This window comes from Camponotus vicinus, unplaced genomic scaffold (assembly GCF_025532165.1).
Source record: "Camponotus vicinus isolate PSW18456_S1 unplaced genomic scaffold, iyCamVici1.0 SCAF_2, whole genome shotgun sequence".
NCBI lineage: Eukaryota > Metazoa > Arthropoda > Insecta > Hymenoptera > Formicidae > Camponotus > Camponotus vicinus.
The window spans coordinates 1,460,235-1,487,296 of record NW_028141956.1 but is presented as its reverse complement, the minus strand read 5'-3'; the positions used below and the strand labels follow the sequence as shown (position 1 = coordinate 1,487,296).

The following is a 27,062-nucleotide window of genomic DNA, read 5'->3' as shown; positions in this document are numbered from 1 at the left end:
ATATTGAAATTGTTTTATATCATATATTTCAAGCATTAAATAATTTGCCCAAAGTTTTCCAACAGAATATTTTTAATTATACAATTTTTAAAAATGTTTCCATTCAAGTATTTTAACGGTTTAGGCAACATTTTCTGGCTGTGTGTTACCAAATGATAAATATTTGTAAATTAAAACGATAAATTTTGCAGCGTGTAAAACTATAAAACGTTTTTAATTGCGGCAGAAAAACAGTGTCGGTCTTGTCAAGTTATATACGTGTTTTTTACGTGTACCCTTCGTTTGCAATAACGAGCTGTTATGACGTTAAAGGATCTTAAGATCCCGCGGTATAACATCTGGTACATTATTCATCCCGTCATAATAACAGGTCGTTATTCTGAATACATTAACGCGGAAATTATATCAGGCGGTGGAGAGATTTTGTAAAATATATTCTAGATTATTTTAATACTAGGGGAGAGAGAGAGAGAGAGAAATAAGAGGAAGAGAGGTGAATTATTACATCGATGTCGCCGCGTTAAAGCGAGAATAAGAACAGACTCTTAGCTCCGAGATCGGGAAAACACCAAACCGTTAAAACAGTATCTTCTTGTCTTCGATATTTCCTCGCGAAAGAACGACGGAGAGACTATTGATAACTATTGAATTAATCTAACAAGCGTTCGGAAGGGGGCTGTTCTTCGACGAATTTCTTACCCGTATCGCACGTGAGTACATAAATACGAGTGCTTCCTGTTTTGAAATTGTTCGTGCCGAGCGGCCAACGACCATTATTAACCGGTAGGCGGAATCGTTTTTACTGACCGCGTCAATAATGCAAGTCGTGTATAAACTGTACGATGTAGAATATCGTAAGTATCGCGCCGGGCAATTGAAACGTGGAGAAATGTCGCGAAAATATCACGATATCTTTGATCGTCGCGTGGAAATATTTTTATGTTCGAACAAATTATCGATCGGAATTCCTGATTTCAGCGCGAAACGTTCGCGGACAATTAATAACGGCGCAGCCGAATGCGAATTAGATGCAACGATTACCATCGTGCTTTTCGTAAAAGGTATAAATGCTTTTTTCTCCCAGAATGCATTACTCATATCGGTTATTTTTGTAATTCCATGATAATACGCGCCGCTCACCTCATCGTCAGCGCAATAATGCAGTAATAATGTATAAGTGATATATTTCCAGTATTATTACATAATTATACGGTAATTAATTCGCGGGATATAATTACGGTCGCGCAAATAATACAGGCGCATATTAATTGATCAAAGCGTCGTCGCGCTTCCGCGAAATTCGTTTCGCGATAAACGAGACAAATCGTTGCGGCGCGACGTATTCTTTTTCTTTTTTTTTTTCCTTTTTAATCCGCGACATCGCTGCTCGTTACGCAACGTTTTGCGGCAAGACGGGAATTCTTTTTTTTTTTCATAGTTATACACAGAGACTTCGACGAAGTCTACTCTTGAAAATTTGCCGAATATGTTTTGTATTTTATAATTTCATTATTGGCGTTGTTTTGCATACCCATCGTTTCGCATCTGCGTGTACAAAAAAATCCTTACGGCATAACCGGTTGTATAATGGCGGTTATTAAGAATAATGACTGTCGAGAGCGGAAGAGTAAAGACTCGGCCACGTAGATACATATTCATGAGAGTAAGTGAATCTCGCCCAATATCTTACGTAGTCTCCCCAGCCGTTGCTGTGCTCGAAAGCGGATATAAATGCCGTTTCGATAATCGATCGCCGCGTTAACTACGGGCGCCTTAATCATTGACCCTCTCCTCTTTCTTCCTCTTAGCCCATCCATCCCCGCATTAAACTTACCTATCGATGAACATTATAATTTATGTTCGTTATAAATGTATGCTAGAATTCCTCGTCGCAATTTTAAAATATTGGCATTCACGATATGCGATGAGGAATCTGCATTTAAAAATTTTTCAACGCATTCTTCTTTTAAATTCTCAGAGCGTTTATTATGATTTTAATATCTTTGTAAATAAAACTTTATTACTTCATAGCTCGATTCAACGAATAAATATGCCGTTCGATAATTATTATATTTTGATAATGGGAGAGATTTTAAATAAGAAAGAGGTGAATTAAATGGCTTAATTAAATTTAAATTTTACACATAATCTTAAATATCTTAAATATGATGTATTATTTCTTTAAATTCAATTTTTTTAAGAGCTTTTTAGGATTTTAATATTTTAATATTTAATGTTATCATATGTTCTTTTACTGCTTTGAATTTTTTTAAAGAGGAATTGGATGAATAGCTACATCAAAAATTAATAAATCTAATATACTTCGAGATTTTGAATCTAAATTTATTAACTTTTGATATAGTTGATCTATCCAATTCCTTCTTGAAAAGTCTCGCTAATCTCATTGCTCTTTATTAGTTTTCAGAGTGATATTTTACTAATTCAAGAATACTAATGAAATCTTTGAAGTTACAGCAACTAGCAGATTTAATAGATTTTATATATGAATATATAACATCATTACTTGTATAGAAATGTCTTGTCGCATTTGAATACTATTGCAATAATTTCCTCTTTCATTCAAAACATTTATTTAACATCTGATGAATCTGATAACAAATGATGTCACGCGGATGTAGTAAGTTTTTAATAGCTTTTCAATAATTAATCGTTTGGTTGAAGCGCCGAAACATCGAATATCAATTACATCAACTTGCGGAAAATGGTTACATGCGGTTTAAATAAACATACGCAGATATAAGATATTTTGCGTTTTCACAATGCAATGTGCAATGATTGAAACATGCTTTATACGATGATCATTTCCGCATGCGGCCAATAAACATCATTATTAAACGCGTAAAATAGCGGGATGTAAAAGTGGAATATTGATCTTCATTAAATCATCTCTTGTCTAAACAATTACATATGCGACTATAAAATGTTTATTTAATTGCGTACATGTCAACAAATGGGGAAACGTGAGCAAATTCGCTCGGTTCAAGTTGAAAATACAAATATACATAATAATCCCTTCTATTTTCACGCGCGATTTAACAGAATCTTTAATTTTTCATCGATTCTATCTCTTCTCTTTCCTCCGAGTGTATTTCTTTCAAAATGCATCAATCGTTCGCTTTCGAAATTTATTCTTGCGGGTCAGCTCGTTGCATTTGCATGTTTATTTTCGGAAATTGTATTACGTGCCCAGTTTTCTAAACGGAAAGAATCATTTTTAACCGAATTTGAGCGGGGTAATATCGCGGCATGATAATGAATTCTTAAAAGAGTGCAATATACATGTAGGAGTTTGCGCGCGTGTCGTTTCAAACGCGAATAAATCGTGACGTAAACGACATAGATATGGCTGTGGAAGATGCGCGCGGAGAGAGAGAGAGAGAGAGAGAGAGGGAGGAAATCGCGCGCTTCCTTCCACTCGATTAACTTTCCCAATGATCGTGATTGGATCTACCGCCAAGTCGGAAGGAATCAATTATCCTTGCGGATTCCTTCCTCTATCCAAGCGAAGAGACTCGACGGAGAGACGTCGAATCAGGATGTATCCCGAATACGTGTACGAGCCGGGAGAGAACGGACTTATACAATCGAAGGGATTTCAGGTAATTTTAATAAATTATTCGGAAAAGAAGGGATATATATAACAACAACAAAATCGCATAATCGCTCGCGCTTCCTCCGAATGCTCGAATCTCAACGCAAATTGCCATACGAGTTTCTCTTCCGTGACATCGCCCTGCGATATGGACCCGGCGCTCGATGCGGATATTTGTGCGCGCGGAAGATTTCCCCGAGCATTTCTTTACAAAGTTCTCCTCGTGACAGACATTTTATGCGGAATGGGACATGTAGTAACTTGCCTCCGCGTACGCGGCAAACTTCATGATCCGCAAGTTCCACACAACTGACATATATCCAACCTGAGGTAGACCGCAAAGTTCGCGCAAATGTTTGTACGTTTCTCCGGCGGCATTCTCCCTGGAATGGCTTATGATTATTCAAAAACGGTGTAACTCTGGGGGGTCTTCAACGCGATACGCATCGCTGCGGAATCGCGGCCTCGCGGCCTAGTGGACTCGACGATTAAGATCTCGAAGAGCTCGCGCAAGTTTATTGTTTTCCCAGTCCTCCCTCTTCCTCCCTTTTCCCCTTTTCTCGCCCCGTCCTCTTGCCCCGCCGCTTTTTCATGTCGCGGGATTTACGCGTCTGCCTTTTATTTATTCACGCTTTAATTACCACCCTGGTCTTCATCCTTGGCCGGCAGGAAGGGAAGGGTGGCAGGGGGGGAAGAGTTAGGGAGGAGGGGAAAGTTGGACGCTGGGTATGCGGGCACGCTCCTAAACGAGAAACTTGGGAGGAGGGAGGGAATAGCGGCGAGATTAATGGGACCTGGTTAACGTCGCGCTGGTGTACACCAGGTGAGAAATTTGCGTTATTCGTATATGGCCGGGAAAAAAATGAGAGGAAAGAAGATAGGCCTGGTAGTTTTATTTCAATGTTCCGCGAACCGAGATATCGCGTTTATACGCGTTTGTTACGTGAAACATTAGCAGCACCCAAGAAACATTTATGACGGGACGACGATTAATGCTGAAGAAGAGAATTCGAAATAAACGTGACAAGACAACCATTAACGCGTTATTTTTCCTTCTTTTTTCTTCTCAAGCAACATTATATCGCATACGTGTCTTCTTTCAGGACAAAATTTTCATGGCAAAATACTCGCTGTTTTATTCCGCTCTACGGTAGCTTCACGATAGCGAGATTTCCGTAAGTTTCTCCGAGAAATTCGTGCGACTCCGGCGGCGCCTTACTCGAAAATTTTATTGTTCGACGAGATTGCTCGTCCGCTAGCCGCGCTCGTAATTTCGGGGGGATTTCTCGCGCCTGTCCCGATAAATCTCGCGATTCGTTCTCCTACGAATCTTATGCCGCCGCCCGGGCAATTCGTTTGAATCTTGGAAGCTCTCCAATCGGGGTATTCGGCGGAGGGTAGAGCGTCTTAATATCGTTAATGAACCTTCGCGGGTTCTCGCGAAAAAAAGTAACTCACTAAATGCTCCTTCGACATTTTGTTTTTAAATACGGATCGCATCGTAAAAGTTTTATCGTGAAAAATTTTCTTTTCACCGAACAAAAAGATATTCTAATTTTCATTGTAAATGCTACTTTAATTTTCCAGACGACTGTTTTATCAAGTTTTTACCGAGCTTTCTCACGCATACACTCAATATACTTGGAAACTATACAAATGGAAGTAACTCGAATGTAAAAGTTTGTTTTAATTTTATAATTTTTTTAGAATAAATAAAAGTAAATTAATGACAAATTTTCTATTGATGTTATCGTGTAACGAGTATTTTAAAATAGTCGCTGAAGCATTTTGAGAAGCGACGTTAATAATAATATATATAATAATAAATAAAATTTATCTCAAAACCGACGCGATTACATGTAAATCTTTGATTGATATTATATATAATCTTGAACAGAAATGTTAAATAAAATAATTATTGTCGATTGACTTCCCAAAGATACATGGCGCGGCTTGCCAGGTCCGCTTGGTGAGATTCGTGACGAAGCAGGCAATGTGGCGCGATACGATCGAAGTCAAGGGGTGGTCGAAGAGGGCAAGGGGTCGACCGGCATTCATCTGGGCAGATAACATCGCTTGTTAAACCCACCCTAGCCTCCGGTGTAGCTAGCACGCTTACCTGGAGGGACGCCATTGCTCCCAACATCGTACTGACACGAGATAGCAACCCCAGTCACTAGCTCATCCACCCCCTCGCATCCCCTTTCCTCCTATTCCAGCGTCTCGACCACTACCACTATCACTACCACACCGCGAAACATTACCAATATCACCGGAGCGTCGTTACCGTCATCATCACGACTACCACTACCGTTGAGAACTATCACGGATTCACCAATCGAACCAGCTGCTACTAGATAACGCGGTTAACTGTCACCGTCGCGTCTCAATTTCGACAGTGAATCTTTCATTACAACACGGAGGGATTTGGACGAAAGCCACCTGAGCCGCGTTGATTTTTGCCGTCTACCCCGATTACTATCAACATCGAGACACGACTGCAAAGTTGAATCAAATCCATTTTCAGAGTTACCACCAAAATTCGCGAGCTTTATTTACGTACTGATATTTTATGAAGAAATTAAAGTCTCATTAAGTCTCGATATGTCTCATTTCGCGATATATGTAGGATTATCACGAGAATGTTACGCGGTAGTAAAAGTTTATTAATCACGAGTGAAATACGATGTTATAAGGGAACAATGAACAAGATGTGATATTTTTATCACATTCGAGGTACACATTCGAGGACATGATATAGCGATTTGAAAATTTGCACGCGAAAATCTACATGCGTGTAGAACCTTGCGAGAGCTCCGACCCTCTAACGCCGTCTCATCGGTGGTGCAAAGTGAGTGTACGACAAAAATAAAAGAGGTAATAATAATAAATCATCTTTATTATAGCTATATAATGGGCGTAAAAAGGATGCTCGCGGTAATGGCCCGTAAGAAAAAGGCATAAGCCAGAGAGCTCGAGTCTCGTTCAACGCGCGCCCAGTTCCTAATTAATTATTGCCATAAATAGCTGAAGAAACACAATTAGCGAAGCAGCTAGCGTAGGTGAGAAAAAAATTTCATAAAGTGCCTTTTTGCGATAGAAAAACTCTTCTGCGAAAAACTTCCTCTCCCTCTTTTGTGCTCACGGGCATTATTCTTATATCTCGCTCGCTCTCCCTTCTCCTCCGTTTACATTGTTAGGCATTTAACAAATTGCATCGCTATAATAAATGTGATTACTGATAGATCTTTGTTAAAAAAGGAAACGACGAGCAATTTCTTCCGCAACATGCTCGGCGCGAATTTAAATATATAATCAAAGGATAATATTTTTGCAATATCTGTGCGGCAATTTGTTTTTATTCGGCGATCCTAGATTCGGATATTCTTACCGAAAGAATGCCAAAGGACGTATCTGTACATTTGAGAGTGATATTCTTTCCCTTCGTTCGGACAGCGAGAAAAATACAAGACGAGGGGCGATAAAAAAAGACGACAGGGACTGGTATCGATGGGGCAGAAGAGGGACGCGTTTCGGTCGCTCAAGGGTGGTAGCCCCGAAAAACAATTGTCGCGCCCTAACGGCGCAGATTTGTCGAACGGCGAGGACGCTTCGGTCCTCCAACTCGAGATCGAGAAACGGTCGGACTGGAATAAAATGTTGGGGGCAAAATAAATAAAACGTGATTCTCTCTACCGAGCCGAAACCCTTCGGGTATCCCTCCTAAAGAGAGCTTCGCCAGCCTCCTCTGCCGGAATCTGCACTTAAAGCGCCACTGAAATTAAATGAGCGATAACAATTCGCGTAAAAGTGCTCGACTAAAAGAACCGCCTGTGCACAGCACGGTAATCTCCTCTCCTCGAAAGACTTTCGTTATAATAACCGCGTCCTTTTTATCGCGTCGCGGTCGCGTCGCGCATTTAGCGACATTATGCCAGCTCGACTGTAAATTTAAACTTTCGACCATTCGCGGCGTTTAAATAGTAATAGCCGTACGCTGAGATAATCCGAGATAATAACGCTAATAAATAGCAAAATTACGCAGCGAAACCTAGGGATTAATAAATAACAACTAACGCGAACAATGTACCAAAATAATGATAGGCGCAATAGATGGCCGATATAAATTCGCGTGCTCCTTCCCGAGAACACGTATCGTGAGAGACGAGAGTATCCCGTTAGTATTTAGGATTCGTCGGCTTATCGCTCGTGCATATCGATCACAATCGATGGCAATCCTAGCTCCTAGACTTGAGCCTCGTGGTATCTTCCCGGAAGCATTTCACCGGTAACTAAATCCAAGGGATACTGCGCCTGGTCGGTAATTCCATCGCTCGTGCGCGTCGATGGCGCCGATCGGCTGTGAATTCCACTTTACAGAAAGTAGGACAGAAATAACCGGCGGCACGATCGGAAGAGAATCATTTCGACTCGCGGCGAATTCCGCGCGGCAGCGCGCTATTAATGCACAAGATTCGTCACGTCCGCGGCTGTCCGCATATTTACTCGAGCGGAATCGCGCGCTTCCCTCTTTTTTTCCCTTTTATTTTTTTCCGCACTACGAAATTGCGGCTCGCACGCAAAGACGCGGACACGCGGATTGAAAGTCCCTCCCGGGGCGTGTCCCGCGGAAGCAAAAAAATTACATGCATATACATATATATATATATATATATGTATATATATATATATAAAATAGGGATGGAATTATACAATAGGGGAGGAAGCGAGACGCGCGGGTATACACATGTGCATCTACGCGAAACCGGAAGCGGATACGAGCCGGGGAGACGGTCACGGCGCGGCGGAGAAGGGAGGGGGGAGCGAGTGTGACGAGGAGCGACGAGGGTACGGGCTGTTGCGACGGAACCGCCGTACATAAATCCTCTGCTTGACGAGCGCCGTTGTTTTTGCGATTTACGTAGCGCGACAATATTTGCACGTTCGTTGTGCGCGATCGGTGTCACCGGTTTGTCTGGCCGGGCCAGAAGAAGAATAGGAGGGACCGGTGATAATTATTCGAGGCGAATCCAGCGCTCGATGACTTATATCTTCCTGTACGTAGACGGGATATTTCGTGATTGGGGATCTAAATTTGCGAGAATTTTCCGTACCTTTCTAATATAAATCCACTTGACGTCATATGAGTCGCGTTTTACGAGATGATATAAATTTTCAAAATAATTTTTTCTTAAATATAAATTTGTGAATGCAATTTTCACATTTTTTTAATGAACTGAAATTAAAGTCGTGAGTTTTTAATGATATGTACATCTTTCGATCAAAAGAGAGGCGAGCGGTAGTTTTTGTCGCTGAAAGTTCGTAACTCGAAAGCAATATCGTTTCTTTCACATGCCGGATCGTTTAATTAGTCCAATTATGACCAATAACCAGCGCTTCGCATCGACAAGGTTACGCCGGGATACATGCGTATCCAATGAAACGTCAGCGGCCCATAAAATTGACTGGCGCGAGATTTTGTGTATTTTTCACCGACCTGAACGCGTGCGGTTTTGTAGCTATAATCCGTATTATATCGTTTTATCGATAGGAAATCTCGTTGATTGATAGCGAGTTCAAAGGATTAATAATATGTACGTGCGCTAAAAAAATTTCGGAGGATTAAAAAAAGATTTCTCGTACACGTCACTATAGATAATGCAATGGAATATCTTAAGGATACTTGTTTTTTAATTATCTTCTTCTAGATAGTCTTACTTCTTCGGCATTCTAGCTCCGTTTGCGCTCGAGCTACGCGTAAATAGTTAATTTGGAGATTACGTCTTGTTAGCGTTGCGCGCATCGATGTAAAGCGGATGCGAGATAAACGCAGAGCTTGGAATTTCCCCGGTATCAAGATCGTCGGCAATTTCGAGCGGAATTGAACTGCGAAATACTCGTGAAGGACTACGTTGGTCACCGCTGTCAGAAGCCACGCGCGATATTGCCGAGCGCCGTTTTTTTTTATCCCAAAGAGAAATTTGTCGATCGTCAGGCTTTGGCTTCTATGTTGGACAAAAAAAAATATTTCCCAGCCAACGTGAACGAACCGACAGATTGCAATATCGCTGGCGCGAAAGCGATCGCGTATATTGGAGGAGGACAAGTCGCGCGCGCATCCACGTTATCGTTATTATTATCAATTTAAACAGATCCCGGGATCAGTATCGGCATAATTACGCTCGGTAATGACTTGTAGGTTAATTGAGTATCGGCTCGGATCGATTTTCGATAATCCGTCAAAGAGGAACGCTTCAACTCTGGCTCAATATCGTCGCCGGCGTGGCCAGTCTTGAGAATGAGAAAGAGAGCGGGAGGGACAGAGAGAAGGAACCCAATCAAATCGCATATTATCCGCTTTATTCCTCGCGTTTGCACGTGCGTTTGCGCGTTTGCACGTGCGTGATACAACTGTCCGGCGAACGTGATCGTATCAAGGCAATGAATTAAGCCTTGCCGTGAGGCTTCATTGAACCTTGTCGTTTGACGCGGATTATCGAGCGAGCTGCGAAATATTATACGGCCCATTCGTCTCTGTCGACTCTTTATATCGCGCGAGCACCAAACACGAGCTTAAAACTTACGTTGTCCCATAATTTTCAAATCGCTATCTACCTGACAGCGATGTATAGTATCCGAGTAATATCTCTTTGGCGGGACACATTTCTCGAGAATTGTAAACTATGGAAATGATCGCGTCTGACTTGAGAGATGAAGTCGCAATGCACACTCGTTTGTCAACTTTGTAATCTGCCATCGAACATTGTAATAGTCGTAATTTCAAGACACGCAACACACAACTATAGTCAAGCGTCAATGTTGATGCGTCAATTTCACCGTTACACGAACACAAGCGCGCGCAATCAGCGGTCAATTAATTAATATCAATTAACAATTATCTCGGGGTATTTTGCGAGGCAATCTGAATCTTCGAGATGTCATCTCGCGTATCGCGAGAGAGAAAGAACGTTGAGATTGACTCGAACGGGGGGTTGCGGTTTAGCGATTGTTCGATCAAATTGCAATTCTGATTTGCAACGGACGTAATTCCGATGTGGAGAACGTAATAACGGCGCATTCTCTCCAGCCTCTTTGTTCTCCATCTTCACGCATTCCTTCTCTCTCGCTCTTGGCTTAATCCGTCGCGAGGGCTAATTGAAAAAAATGCAATATCGCCGCCGCAGCAAAGAAAACGTAGTATGACATAACGGTTTAATCGTTTCATCGCGTTTGGCCGTGATTTCATGCCTATCGATATCTGTTTCATGCTTTTTAGTACCGACAACGACGCGCGTTTTCAATCCTTCCTGTTGTAAATGCTGCATGAGGGAGAAAAATTTACACAGTCCCAGTCTCTGTTTCGCTTGCACGGACTACTTGCTACGCACAGTTTAGCAAGTCCGTATAAATGGATGATAGATCACGACACATCCGCAATACCTTCCATATTCTCCTAGCAAAGGATTAAAGCTTTAAACTCGAAAATACGAGAAAATTTCCATATGGTACTAAAAGAGAAAGAAAGAGAGAGAGAGAGAGAGGTGGAGAGATGAGAAGATTTTAAATTCTGACTTTTTAAAATAAAAGCATTGAACCGTCGATCCGGCGACGCTGACGTTAGCATGTTTGCTGTCACTGGTGGAGTTTGCGACAAAATGGTGCGTAAACTGGGAAAAAAATGAGAGCGTGGAAAACTTTACGTTCGGTTTCAAATGGATTGGCCGATATATCCGCGAACGTGTGTATACTCCGCGATGTGAAAATAGAAGTGGTAAAATAATAATATCATGTGAACGCGGTGCGGCAGTTTCTCGGATTTCAGTGGTACGGCTCGACGTTTGAAATGCTGGTGTTCTACGTCACGTCGCTGTCGACCGCGTCTTCATACGTATGGAAAATGCAGTTGCATTCCAAGTACATTGTACAACGCGCTTATCAAACGCATGAGAGAACAACGCGTAACATCGATAGAAGTCAAGTTACAACATCTGTGCTTATTGCATTTATTTTGCTGTTTCTCTCTTTCCGCATCTCGCACGCATCCCTTCTATTTCATTATGCGATTCCCTAAAAACTCACTACAAAAACTAATCGACAGCTTGCCGTTATTTATTTTCGTGGTTTATATCGCGCTATTTGTGCGTGATCGCGAATCACATGGGGCGGAAATGAAAGTTCGGCGAAAAAAAAAATAAAACACACGAGAGATGCGTAAAGAGTCGGATCGAGGATGAGCAAGGATGGGAGCGCACGAGAGGGAGGATGAGCGGGAATAGCGAAGTGGCGACTATATTCGAGCTCTTCATCGGATTGGTCAACACCACCCCCTTCTCCTCCCGTTCACCCCCGACGTTCATTCGGGGGTGAAATAGGATCGGGCTGCTCGTATCGCGCAGAGAACACTATGACTCCGTTCCCAATAATAGGACGATACGATCATTACCTTCCCTCCTCCTCCTCCTCCTCCTCTCTCTCTCTCTCCCTCTCTCTCTCTCTCTCTCTCTCTCACGCGCGCGTGTTTCGGGGAAGGGAGATGTGAATTTCCCTGGAAAACTACCCTTTGCTCGTCCCGTTATACGAGCGCTCTTCAGCGCGCGTTCGGACCGGACATGACGTTACCGTTGAAAAAGCTCTATGAATTACCTCTCATCCGCTTTTCGATTCTTCATCCCTCGCGACTCGAAATTGGGAAACGGACATATCTGTTGAAAAACGTTGGACTTTCACAGCACACTTGCGATTAACCACGTGACGAATATGACGCGCATAGGGGATTATTTCATATTTCAATAGTCGGAATATTTTAAATGGCAAAATGTCATATTTCATGCTTTTTACAAACGTTCCAAGTACAAATGTGTAGATAAGAATTAAGTATTTTTCGCAAATGTATATATATATATATATATTTATATAAAAATGCCTTTGAGCGGCGTTACGGGCTTTTCGTCTATAAAGCGCGCACCAATTATTCCGTTTGTGTTCGGCGTAAGTTAATTACCAGGCTAGTTATTAACGTGCTTCCGTGGAACGTGTGTCGCGTTTTCTATCCGCAAAATTTGACCGCGGCGCACCGCAGAATCAGCATTTCCAAATCCGGCAACATTAACTTCGTCGTGATAACGCGATAATGTGATGCGATGGCACTTGAAAATGACGATGATGTTACGTCGATATCGTAATGAATGATTAGCGGCGGTCGGAACAATCGATCGATTAATTCGCGGAAAATACGATCGTTCCGCAAAAGCTCCCGAAACGCAATCATCAACGAACGTTTGATAAGCGATCGATGAAGCTCGGGCTCGCTTCGGGATGATCCGAAATTAATCGTGTTATTCTCCGCCTCGAATCGAAGTTACCGAGCCGATTTTTGCTAATTTATTCGCGAAGCGGACGTAACAACTGCTGTAGGGGCGAGTGGCTATCAATGGAAATTTATTTAAACGTCGCTCTCTAATTGGGCTACCTTATACCAAGCGACGTCTCCGTCTCTCGTGAGATATAACGAGGCCTGAATATAACGAACCCATTTTCGCGCCGTATGCGCCGTTATATTACGTTACGTAATCGTGACTATTTCGAATTTAATAACACGCTTCCGTAGACGAGTGGCCGTTGAATTAATTGTGTTAATTGATCGTCGCGGTATACCACGTCCGTGCCATGTTCCGATCCACTTTCTTACTCGTTCTCTCCGTAGTCGAAAGTCTGGATCGGAAAAGCATCGCCCGAGATACCTCTTTTATTCAAATCAATTCGATATCGCCGGTCGATATATATATATAATGTTCCATATTTGATCAACGAAATTAGATATTATTTATTAGATAATATTAACGAGTCTATATATATGTATACATACAATTTCAATTAGGAATTTTATATTGAATTTAAATTTCTATTTTAAAATAGGAGGAACAAGCTTAATCTATATAATTTTTATATCTTATATTCTTTCAATTTATCAAAACTATAATGTCCACGTCGATCTTCCTTTCCTTTTTTGAAAAGACACACTTATGCATCGATCCAATCATTTTTGGAAAAGTTGTGAAATCGCGAGAGGAAAAGAGGGAAAAAGAAAAAGAGACACTGCCCTCTTTCGTCGACATATCTTATTTTCTCGCTTAGACGTCTTGTACATTGTGCTCGACGTGGTTGTGGCTGGCATGTCGCGCAAAAAGTAGGGCAAAACCAGTCTGCATGGTCGGGCCGACTTGTGTAACGACGTTCCTCTGCTCTCAAGTCCCGCGCTCTCAAGGATAGGACATTTATTACGACGACTACCGACGACACCGACAACAACTTTCCCTGGCAGGATAAATAACGAGACAACCGGCAAAATATTTTAGCCGAGAGGTACGGTTGACTTACGTATTTCTAAGCCTACGTGGTTTAGGAGACGCGATCGTCTCCCTTTTCGTTTCTCACCTCGTCGCGACAGTGAGCTACCACCGTGGATTTGTCGAGTAATCCGTAGGGTCAAATATTAATGATTCCGCTCGTTTATTTCGAGGCCGAGACCTCGTAACGACGGAAGTTTGCGGATATTGTCGAGAATTTTATCTCGACCTACTTGCTTGAATGATAAATAGCGTACAATAGTGAGTGCTAAGAGTTATTATTAAAAATGTTTGTTTTCTTGTTTTCTTTCTCTTTCGCTCTCTATTAATTTCTTAAACGATAGATTTTATAGATAATATAATTTAAATAATATAATTTAAAATAGAAAAATAAAGATTGATAATCGTTTGATAAAATAACAGAGACAAAATGTCGACGTGCGTGGAAACTCGTAGTCCCCGAAATTCCGAAATTCATATAGTTTCTCGATGATCCTTATTTTTCCTTACAACTTCCGTTTCTAGCGGTCATGTTTACACGGGCGGCTTTATTAGACAGTAATGCTCTCACATGTCCCTAATTGGAACAAAGTTTCGAACGTCGAGGTTAATGCACTTATTTGTTTGTCGATAGTCACCTGGCGCTGGGCCTTGTATGTAATTTTATAACTTTGCTCTAATGTCACATTAACGACGAAGCGAGAAATTATAAATTCCAGCGTCAAAGCGACCGCTGTTACTGCCTAACGAGGCAACGGAGATTTCATTACTGGGCGCGAAGGGCTCACCCGGCGTAATCGGATTCGGCCGGAGGAATTGGGGCATAATTTTCGGAAATACCCGTGACCGCATCTGCTTTATCAGTTCGATATTTCGCAATTTAATGGATTACATAATTCATGAAGGCTTATATCGATATAATGGGTCACGTTTCTAAGTCTCCCTAAATAAGTTGCACGACGACTCGTTTGTAATTTTTCACGATCGGAAGTAAATATTGATACTCAATAACTGAAATTATGATATTTATAAAGAAATTAACAAAGAAAGATAATATATTTTATTATTTGAGTTATATAGTTTTTAGATTATATAGTTTTTACAAAACACATGTTCGTAAAACACGATGGAAAATTTAAAAGATCCCTAATAAATTGCACATTGATTCGTCTGTAATTTTTTACGATCGGAAATAAATTGATACCCAATGATATTTATTAAAGAAAGATAATACATTCTACTATGGGATAAAAAATTTTTATAAAATTCACGTGTTTGTAGAACGCGACCGAAGATTTAGGAGATTGTAGATTCCTCAAAACTCGCGAGGCCGTTAAACAGTCCATCGGATCTAAGGAATTATACGGCGTAAAATAAGCGGCAGTTAGTATTATGAGAATTGCTTCTTCGACTTTTGTAAAGCGCGTAACTGCGGGAGGTCGCAGGAGACGTTTGAAATCGCCGAGTCTCCGGGGCCAACCGCGCCATCCCACCATGAATTCATTCGCACCCTCATGAAATTCAAAGCAGTCGTTACGCTTCTGGCACAACGACAACGACGAGTGCGACGGCGAGAAGGACGAAGAGGACGAGATGGGGCATGGACGATGTATAGTGCGCTGTGGTTGCCTATAGACCTGTATCTCCCCGCGCGCGCAGTATATTCGATGTTTTATTTATAATTTGTTTATCTCATCATCTGCTCGGACCCGCCGACTTGTGTATGTAACAGTGTCTACACGATCCCGCAGGGTATGTCAGTGATTCTCGAGCATTCGTCAAAAACATGAATAGTCAAACACATATCTCCCTCTCTCTTTTTTCGCTATATCTACCTACATTGCTGAAAATTTTTTCCACGAGCGGAAGTTACAGTCAATCGGAATATGCGGATGAGGGAAATAAAGCTTCTGCGAGCGAGGCTTTTCGTTTCGGGCGTGCCGGAAGTCGTAATGTACATTGGACACGAGAAAGCGCAGGCGATGTAACGTCATACGAGATACAAGAGTTGCGTATCTCAAAATTCGCGACACAGTGTCATGAAGCAGCGCGAATAACGGGGATAATAATTCAATGTTTTTCCCTCTCGCATATTTTCAATAGCGCGATGAATAACAGATAAAATATCGAACGCATATATGTTACGGGATCAAAAAATCGGGTGACATTCGAATGGATTGGAAATCAGGAAAACGTTCGAGAAGACCATTCAGTTAATCCTTCGCGAAATATGTATTGTGCGTTACATTGACCGATGGTAACGAGTCTCGCAAAATCCGGTCGATTTAAAAATAAAAAATAACACTCAACGTTTAGTTATTAAATTTTCAAGCGATTTAACGGGCATTAATTGCTAGGAAAATTCGTATTCATGTGTCAAAACGTTTAAAGAAATCTAATAGAGAGAGAGAGAGAGGGGAGGGGGAGGGGGAAAGTTTCGTAAGAAATGATGCCAATAAAACGTTAACTGGTGCATATCAGATATGAAATGTACTATTCAGCCGGAAGCGTTCGAATGACACGCTCAGACATTCTCTCTTGCTTAAAAATGCCATGACGTAAATGGAATTCAAGGACATTCCTTAGAATTTCTGTCTGTCAGCTAGAATGCAGAAATTGTAAACAACTTGCATAATGAATTTAGCAATTCAAAGAATAGAAATAATTTGCATTATCGGAGCAGAAAATTTACACCGATTTGCATGGACTTATTTTAACTTTAAGTATTTTTTATAATTTAATAAGTACCACAAGTAATCGAGAATTTCTAAAATATCTGTTATAATACCTTATTTTTTATAGTGTAGAAAATGCTTTAATATTTATAAGAATATACTATTGCATTCAGATACATATTTATTCAAATCTCATTTAAAAACATAATCAGAATAAATGCATTCAACGAGGTAATTCAACAGAATGTAATACCGATATTTGAATTCGTCAATAATCCGTTCCGTGGATCACGTGGATTATTGATAGATTGAAGCATTCGTTGGGTGTTCTATGTTGAATGCACTGCCGAGACTGGTGCATTCGATTTCTTCGAAAAGTTCAGATGGATGAATAGCTACTGAGGTCAAGCGGGGGAGTCGCGAAATCGCTCTCGTGTAAGCACGCGAGTTTAAGGAGGTCGAGTGCTAGCTCTCCAGGCTTCCAGCTTCTGTGACTCCTTGCGGGCCCTCTTCCTTCCCCTCTCCCGCTGGAGGTAAGTCGGTACTGCTCCATTCTGCTTCCGTGACCTTTTCCAAGATGCATTCCTTCTTTTCCATCTTAATAATTGAGATGTAAGATATCGTAAGTGGATCTTTTGAGGTAGCTGACGTATTCGTTCGAAACGCCACAAAAAAACCGTCTATAGGGCAGGAAGTAGTTTAATTTCGTCTGCAAATCGACGGATAAATGAAATAATAATTTTCCACGGTTTTATTTGTCTATGAATAGTATGTAGTTTAAGCAAATAAAGCTGATGTTGATTTAAACTTTTCAGATTTATTTTTAAACTATTTGCATGAACGCAAAATTCGCGTGTTTGAAATAAGGATGAAGTAAAATATGGAATAAAATTGAGTTTAACTCTAAATGAAACGTACATGTGATAGAACGTATCATTTAACGAGACACTCTTTAAATCGGCTTATCGTAGATCTCATCCACCGTAATTTAACTTCACTACACACAATAAAGATAAATCTCGTAAAATCAAAACTTCCCATTCGTAAACTAATCTTATCTTTATTACGCTCTATAACTGATATCCAAAAGATTAGTTTATATGTAAACGCGCGCATTGAGTAAGACATATGAAAAAAACACAGTTATTTAGCAACTAAGTGAATAATATCTTTATTAAATATCTCACAAGTTGCAAATGAAATGTGCAATATGTGTTATCTTTATTATGTGTGTATAGCTAACACACATATATATTATCTTATTATATATATATTATCTTATTATATATATATATATATAACTAATAGATTTAATATGTATTAGTTCGGATACCGGTGAAGAGAGATCAATTCTATTCCTGTTCCTTTTACAACCAATCGTTTTTGATAAAATCAGCAGCTCTTTCGCCGATCATATTGATGGTAGCAACGGGATTACCGGAAACCACCTATTGAAAGAAATAATACATGTTAGTTATAATTTTTAAACAATTAGAAGTATGTTGCATTTTAAAATATTTGGGAAAAATTATTTGTCCATGATGTTTGATTATTTTCAAAATAAACATAAGTTAAAAAACAAAAAGAATGACATTAATCATTTGCAGCATTTTTATTAAAATTTTGTAATAATGGCGGAAAAAACGCTGTTTACCTGTGGCATGATAGACGCATCAGCTACTCTCAAGTGGTCTACGCCATGAACTTTGAGTTCTGGATCAACAACTGCCATAGGATCCGTAGCGGGTCCCATTTTACAAGTACCGGCCTGGTGATTTTCGGGCCGAGTGTCGTATTGGATTAGACAGTCCCAATGTTCATAACTACCCTTTTTGCCTACATGGTCACATTCCGGGGCATCGTAACTTATCCTCTTGAAATGATATTTCTTTAATTTTTCTGCCGTCACCAATTTTAAGATTTTCTCGATACCGTCGTAAATAATCTCTCTGTCTATTTTTTCCGCCTGATCGTTAGCCCAGATATTCGGAGGGTTCAATGGATCGTTCGATGCAAGCGTGATTCGGCCTGTAAATCATTTGCATTTAATTGCAATAAAGAGAACTTTTATTTCCCTTAAAAAGAATTATAGAAGAAAAAAAAGATTTGATCACTTTTAATTGCCAAAGCACAGAAGAGAAAAATATTGCTACTTACTTCATCAGAAAAATATTGCGCTAATATTTCTTGCTATTATATATGCATAAATTATGTAACTATTCATTTACCTCTGCTGCGTGGCTGTACATTTGCTGAAGTTATTCTAATAGTTGCTTTATTGTTGTATATTCTAGTTTTTTCATTGTTGTATATTAGCAAGCCCAGAATCCTGTCGCCTATATTACAGGTAGCTTGATAACCAGAGAAGTAAATCTGAATGTCCGGATCGTCTTTGGTGGTGTAGTTGGATACCAGAATTGCAGTAAGTTGAGCCAAACCCGTTGATGACATCGGGCCCATTTGATTGTATAGATATAGATCGGCAGAATCGATAGTTAGCTCATTTATTGGCCGTTGATCGATATTGAAATCTAAACCGTACGACTGATGATTATGGAGATTTTCGCCTACTCCCGGCAGATCGTGAACTAGGTGAATATTTACAGACTTCAAGTGTTCCTTCGGCCCGATGCCCGACAGGAGCAGAAGCTGAGGCGAGTTTATCGAACCACCCGAAAGGACCACTTCCTTTCTCGCATGTACGGTGTATTGTCGGCCATTCTGCGAATATGGAAGTCATTATGTTTTACGGAGATACAATCGCGCGTGTAATATAAATCGGGGAAAGAAAGTAATCTCACCATAACGAAATTGATTCCAGTAGCTGTCACGTTCGATCCTGTTTGTTTTGTAAGAACTTTCGTCGCGGTCGCATTCAGTGCTACGTGTAAATTTGGGCGATCCCTGTGCGGCCACACGAAAGCTCTGGGAGTGCTGAGTCTGACACCATTTCTGCTTATCGTTTGTGCGATGGTGAATCCCGTGATATTCGGGCCCACCAAGTCTTCAGTGGTTCCAAGGCCTACTTGTCCCGCTGCAGTCATTATGTCCCAAGCGAGTTGTGGCTGCCAGGAGAATCTATTAACGAAAGTCATCAGCGAGTCTAATTCGTATCTATAGATCAATTAAAGCGGCAGAGAAACTGTGGGAATAATGTTTAAAGGTATGTGACAGTGTATCTGTGAAGCTGGCACGACAATCTACGAATTTCAAAAAATACTAACAGTTCTGATAGCACTTTTCGTAGTTCCTGAGTTCTTTTCTACAGTTCCTGATAAAAATTAAAAAGAGTTCCGCATTTCTTATATTAAAAAAACGAAATCGAAAAAAATGTGCTAATTTCGCAAATCTAGAACGACATTCTTACCTCTAAAGTATTAAGACGCGTTGAATATCATTATTTTTAGCAAGAGTTCCCAATAGTTTTGTTCAAATTCAGCCTATATATGCAATTTCAGATCGATATTTCAAAAATTAATAATTTAGTCAATTTTTAATGTCCTCGACACTTAGTCATTTTGATACATTTTTACGCGAAATTCCGATCGTTTACTATTTTTAAAACAATTTTTTACAATTACCCAATACACTCTCCCTCTAAAGTATTAAAGCGCGTTGAAAATTATTATTTTTTATAACAGTTCTCGATATTCCTATTCAAATTCATATATATTGTTGCGTCCGCGGAACGATTTATATCAAACGCGCGCGTCGCAGCTAACGGCACTCGCGCCCACGCTCGCGCACACGGAAATAAACACTCGTGTTTAAATAAGAACACAAGAACTTTAATGAACACAAGGGAACACAGAATGTAACAAGATATAACAATAATTAACAGAATGTAACAAGATATAACAATAATTACCACACGGGAAATCAAGACGCGTCCGCGCAGCTAGACAGCTAGGTTACGACTCGACTGTCATTCTTCCTTATAAACAACTCTTGACAACCAGATGTTCTTGTTAATCGGAGCCGACCCGATGATCACGGACATCAGGGACGTAACAATATGTGTATATATATATATATATATATATATATATATATATATATATATATATATGTAATTATATTGATATTTAAATCTAAAATTGCATATATATATACGCTGAACTTGAACAAAAATATCGAGACCTGTTATTAAAAATAATTATTTTCAACGCGTTTTTGTACTTATTGTTAGAGGGAGAATGTCGTGCTAGGTAATTGTAAAAAATTGTTTAAAAAATAGTAAACGATCGGAACTTTGCGTAAAAATGTTTCTAAAGGCTAGAACTTTTATAGAACTGTCAAGAATTATTGTTAGAATTGCGGAGAATTATCCACACGACACATTTTCACTAAGTGTCGTGCGAATTAAGGACATAAAAAATTGATTAAAAATTATTAATTGTTGGAATCGATCTGAAATTGCATATATAGGCTGAACTTGAACAGAACTATCGAAAATTCTTGCTAAAAATAATGATATTCAACGCGTTTTAGTACTTTAGAAGGAAGGTGTCGTGTTAGATTCGCGAAGTTAGCACATTTTTTCGATTTCGATTTTTTAATATAAGGACTGCAGAACTCTTTTTAATTTTTATCAGGAACTATAGAATTATGAAAAGTGCTATCAGAGCTCTTAGTACTTTTTTTAAATTCGTAGATTGTCGTGCTTGCTTCACAGACACTGTAACAGTTCTAAATGTGCGTATTTATATTTAATGAATGCCAGATTCGAATACATTAATTATGACATAGAACACGAATAGATGTACCGTTAAAATATTTTTTATTGATAATACTAAATTTTAAATAAAATTTAATAACTAATTTAATAACAAATTTTGTATATAGACATTTCTAACTAATTAAATAATAAATATTAAAAAAAGAACCATATATATAAACTTAATGATATATATTTATCTCACGACATGTTTTTTATCTCTATAATTTTAAATATGTTTTTGTTTTAATATATTATAAAGTAGATCACACGCACATATATAGTCAGAATATTATGAAAATAAAATAAGATACAGAAGCATATTTGCAAAATAATTCGTACCTTTCAACTGTCATCGGACCTCCAACGCCGTGATCCTGTTTTCGGACCCTTCCAATCTCCTTATTATCTTCCTGTTTAAAGAAGTACGGCAATACCTGATAGACAAAAGAGTATAATAATATTTTGCGCGACTGATGATCTGTTTATTGACGATAATTCCTTAGATACTTACGTCTTGCCATGACCAGCCTACATTTCCCATCTCAACCCATCTGGTGTAATCTTTTTCATGACCACGATGATACGCCATACCGTGATGAGAAGTACATCCGCCGAGATTCTTGCCCCTTGGCCAGCTACAGCTACCGTTGGTACTCAAGCACGCGTGCGATTCGTTTATGGTTTGATACTTCCAATCCAATTCCGTGCCTGCAATCATGAATATGATCGAAATTAGCTGCGCGAATGCTCATTTTGCCGATTAAAGAAAGTACAAAGCGTGCGTTACCGAGAAAGACTTGAAAGTTGCTTGGTATTTGTGTGCCAGCTGGTTCATCCGGTCCGGCTTCCACGAGGAGTACAGACCAGTCCGGATTCTCGCTCAAGCTAGAGGCTACGACCGATCCACCTGCGCCACCTAAGATAAAAAGATGCAATCAAAATAATGAATTAATATTCAATATCCATTTTTTTTATAAATAAAAATCAATTCAACTCATTTATTTTCAATTATCGTGATACAATCTGAAGATAGACTTTAACAATCTTATGTTAGAAATAATAAAACGAAAATGTCTCGATTAATATCGAGGAAGATAAACAGGCACATTATAATAATTATTATTATATTGATTATCTTACCTCCAACGACAATGAAGTCGTAAGTGTGATTTACTTTTGTAACAGGTTTAATACGTTCACAAACACCGTTAATTACCGTGTTATAAGTAATTAACACGTTCAACATATTCAGAAATAAAGTGGCAGAATTGTCGTTGCAAACATCCATCAATGTAAGTCCACTTACGAAGGGTGACGAACATGGTGCTTGCGGCGTTTGAGCATTAGGTATTTGAAAGGTCGTAGGACCCGATGACACACTCTATAATACCGGGATAATACATAATTTATACGAGTATTAATTACAGCGATTAAGAATTTCAGTCTTAATATCGTATATAATGCTATATCATTGCGTGGGATAAACATGTTGAAAAAAATGAATGATTTTCTTGATAAACGATTAAAAATATAATTTCTTAATATTAATATTTTTATTTAAAAAAAAACATTCTGCATTTTAATTTCTTGATTTTGAAATATTGGAGGAAGTTTCAATTGTGTGTAACAAAGAAAAATATTTTTCGACACACTTTTATTATATTATCTCGAGATTTTCTGGAACGATATTGATTTTGTGTTACATATTTTGATATTTCTAATATTTATTTATTTATTTATATTTCTTTTTTTTTTGTTTATATGAAAATGTATCAAGAACATACCATTTTTGTAGTGCGATTATCTGAACTCGTAAGTAGAACTATCCGTTTCACTTGGCTTTTGTTCTCCAATTGCGATGCTTTTTTCGATGCCGCTTTGTTATATAGCTACCCGTTTGTATATGTGCGTATGCATATGCACAAAATGCACAGTCATTAACTTAAAAAAATGATAATAGTGACGCTTGCATATACAGATTATTCATATCGCGCGTTCAATGTGTTTTATTATTTTTAGTCTCTTTTTCCGTTGCGAACAACATCTCTTTATTTGACAGTTTCTTTCCGTAAAAGAAGTTATTTACACGAGGCTATTATCGCTTACAGTTTCCGACAGTAGTTTCGCAATCAAATGGCAGATATAAAATATTATTTTTGCGGTATTTCCCGCTCAATTATATCTTTTTTTTATATGTCTGGTCATTTAGTCTCATCTCTCACATAACTTTGTTTCTTGCCCTATATACCACCGGATACATAATACGGCCATTTTTATTTATTGCACGACTTGAAACCTAGTCGAGTAAATTTGCGTCAAAAATAATTCAACGAAATTTTATTGATTAATATGTTGAATCATATTTGAAAAACAATTTTTCACCTTTATTACAAATTGAATTTTCTTTTATCTCAAATTCTAATTAAATAAAAAGTGATAAATATATCATACAATTGACTATTAATTTTCTAATTTGCATTCATTTCTTACATCGAAAATTGTAACAATGCGTCGTCTCTAGTCTTAATAAAAGTTATTTTCCACCTAATTTGCTCTGCTTATCTTTCTCACCCGCTAGCTCCCTGATACGCACTATCTATCTCGCTTGCAACCGTATACGCTCGCTTGCTAGTTCGCTCGCACGCTCGCTCTCTCGCTTGCTCTCACCGCTTTGCGCATGCAAAATCAAGTGGTTTTTAATTGCCAACAGTGATTATTCGACAGTGATTGATAATGATTAGTGATAGAGTCATTGGTAAATTTCTCATTTTATCGAGTGAGTGAATGAATGTGATTATGTTGAGGTTTATAAAAGAATAAAGTTTATAAAAGAAAAAAGAACTTTCGATTAATTATTTAGAGTGGATCCCTGTCCCTTAGAACGTGATATCTACGTTCAATTTGAGTGAAAGTACGATTTGTCAGAAAATTCATTTCTCAAGAAATTACAGCAATGCATCGAACAAGGTAATAATAACTATTCTTTGGTGTTGTGTGAAAACAGATTTCGGGATGTCAAATAAACAGTGTTAGAGAAAATTCGCGAAAGAGAGGAGTTTTTAGTGGGTAGGGAGTATCGAGTTGATAATTCGACTTGATACTCGAGTCCCACATAACTCACCGGACCGGCCTGTGAGTATGCATAAAATGCATTTTTCCCTCTCTCGTAAAAAAAAAAAAAACTACAATATAAAAAAATAATAACAATTAAAGTGAAAATGTATAATAATAAAAAATAAATAATAATTTAAGTAATAATAACTTCAAGTGAGTAAGCAAATGAGAGAGAGAGAGCGAGACAGGGAGAGAGAGAGGCAGAGAGAGAGAGAGAGAGAGAGAGAGAGAGCGAGAGAGAGAGAGAGCGAGGGAGAGAATACGTATGTATTCGCATGTGTGTGTATGTAGCGATCAGATGATCGCAGCAGGCGCCCCGCGTAAGCACCCGCGTCTGACGGTGAATCGCGCCACCCTTGCCTGCCTCTTGTATTCGACCCGTTATAAGTTAATTACTTTCTGTAATAATTCAAAAACTAAGCGTCGGACGAAATTTTGCCAAAGGAAAAATCGTCTGAGAATTGACTCAAGAATGTGTTATTTTACGGACAATAGGGTTATTTTGAATCACCCTGTATATATATACAGAGTGTCCGATTCGTGAAGGACCAAACGAAAAGTGATGATAGATTGGGTCAAACTAAGAAGAAAAGTCCTCTACCATTTTGCAAAATTCGCTATAATTATTAAGTAATAAGCAAAAATGTCACATGAAGGTTTAATTTTTTAAATGGAACCCCCTATTTTTTATTATGTATTCTTATAGCTTATCTCGAGAGCTTTCCAAAACACTATAATAAAGTATTTCTTCATTGAGAACTTTTCGAGTTATAAGGCTTGAAATAATTTCTTAATTTTACATAAACCATAAAATATCTAGTAAAATATTCATTTTTCGATTATCTTACCTTAATACTTTTATATGCAAAATAATGAGAGGAATCGATTGGTGTAAAAAAAAAACATAGTTGTTTTTAAGAAAAAATATGTAATTGTTAATTGCAAATTACATATTTTTTTTTTAAAACAACTATGTTTTTTCTTTACACCAATTGATTCCTCTCATTGTTTTGTACGTAAAAGTATTAAGGTAAGATAATCGAAAAATGAATATTTTACAAGATATTTTACGGTTTATGTAAAATTAAGAAATTATTTCAAGCCTCATAACTCGAAAAGTACTCAATGAAGAAATACTTTATTATAGTGTTTTGGAAAGCTCTCGAGATAAGCTATAAGAATACATAATAAAAAAAATAGAGGGTTCCATTTAAAAAATTAAAGGTAACCTTCATGTGACATTTTTGCTTATTACTTAATAATTATTGCGAATTTTGCAAAATGGTAGAGGACTTTTCTTCTTAGTTTGACCCAATCTATCATCACTTTTCGTTTGGTCCCTCATGAGTCGGACACCCTGTATATATATATATATATATATATATATATATATACAGGGTGAGCCATTTTAATTAACGTACGCAATTATTTCGGAAACAAAGCATTTTAGAGAAAAATGTTTCAGACAAAAGTTTTATGGTTTCGAGGGGGCCATAAGATGGTATCATTGGTTTGACACTGAAGAGTCATTTGAAGGTCACGTGAAGGTCACTTCAATTTTTTTAAACGGAACATCCTATATATTTTTGCACACTCTTGTAGCTTATCTCGAGAGCTTTCCAAAACACTATAATTAAGTACCTTTTCGTTATGTACTTTTTGAGTTATGAGGCTTGAAATAATTTCTTAATTTTACATAAACCGTAAAATATCTTGTAAAATATTCATTTTTCGATTATCTTACCTTAATACTTTTACGTACAAAATAATGAGAGGAATCAATTGGTCTAAAGAAAACACAGTTGTTTTGAAGAAAAAATATGTAATTTGCAATTAACAATTCCATATTTTTTCTTAAAAACAACTATGTGTTTTCTTTACACCAATTGATACCTCTCATTATTTTGTACGTAAAAGTATTAAGATAAGATAATCGAAAAATGAATATTTTACAAGATATTTTACGGTTTATGTAAAATTAAGAAATTATTTCAAGCCTCATAACTCAAAAAGTACTTAACGAAAAGGTACTTAATTATAGTGTTTTGGAAAGCTCTCGAGATAAGCTACAAGAGTGTGCAAAAATATATAGGGTGTTCCATTAAAAAAAATTGAAGTGACCTTCACGTGACCTTCAAATGACTCTTCAGTGTCAAACCAATGATACCATCTTATGGCCCCCTCGAAACCATAAAACTTTTGTCTGAAACATTTTTCTCTAAAATGCTTTGTTTCCGAAATAATTGCGTGCGTTAATTAAAATGGCTCACCCTGTATATATATATATATATATATATATATATATATATATATATATATTTGTGTGTGTGTGTGTGTGTGTATAGTGACTTAAACAAATAATCCAGTTTTATTAGTGTATAAACACATTTCAAATTGCTGTCCAGACTTCATCAAATGTGCTATATCATATTGATCTACTGTTTGTCAAAATATAAATACAACTTATAATTTACATTCAATTTGAAATGTGTTTTTTCCTAATTATCACACTACTGTCACCTCTGTTCTAACTCTTGCAATATTTTTCTAATAAGCAATTCAAGATGTAATTTAGCTCCAATGGTCAGCGAATA

General features: G+C 38.2%; 2 protein-coding genes across 6 annotated transcripts in view; one reads left to right on the top strand and one right to left on the bottom strand.

The window, feature by feature from the left end:
• Positions 1-27,062, top strand: part of LOC145967459 (kin of IRRE-like protein 1) — a 372,081-nt gene that overhangs the window by 81,340 nt on the left and 263,679 nt on the right. The gene's annotated exons all lie outside the window — the stretch shown is intronic.
• Positions 16,798-23,196, bottom strand: LOC145966074 (glucose dehydrogenase [FAD, quinone]). 3 transcript variants are annotated; one of them, XM_083089836.1, is made up of 10 exons: positions 23,139-23,196; positions 22,495-22,735; positions 22,142-22,270; positions 21,866-22,062; positions 21,694-21,788; positions 19,436-19,712; positions 18,863-19,355; positions 18,289-18,662; positions 17,968-18,082; positions 16,798-17,343 (listed from the first exon to the last, which is right to left on the bottom strand). In XM_083089836.1, exons 1-9 carry the CDS (start codon positions 23,139-23,141, stop codon positions 18,002-18,004), a joined length of 1,890 nt encoding a protein of 629 aa, XP_082945962.1. In that variant the 5' UTR covers positions 23,142-23,196; the 3' UTR covers positions 16,798-17,343; positions 17,968-18,001. The 3 variants fall into 3 exon arrangements, with proteins under 3 accessions (XP_082945962.1, XP_082945963.1, XP_082945961.1); XM_083089837.1 differs by having other exon boundaries at positions 16,798-17,231; XM_083089835.1 differs by lacking the exon at positions 16,798-17,343 and having other exon boundaries at positions 17,370-18,082.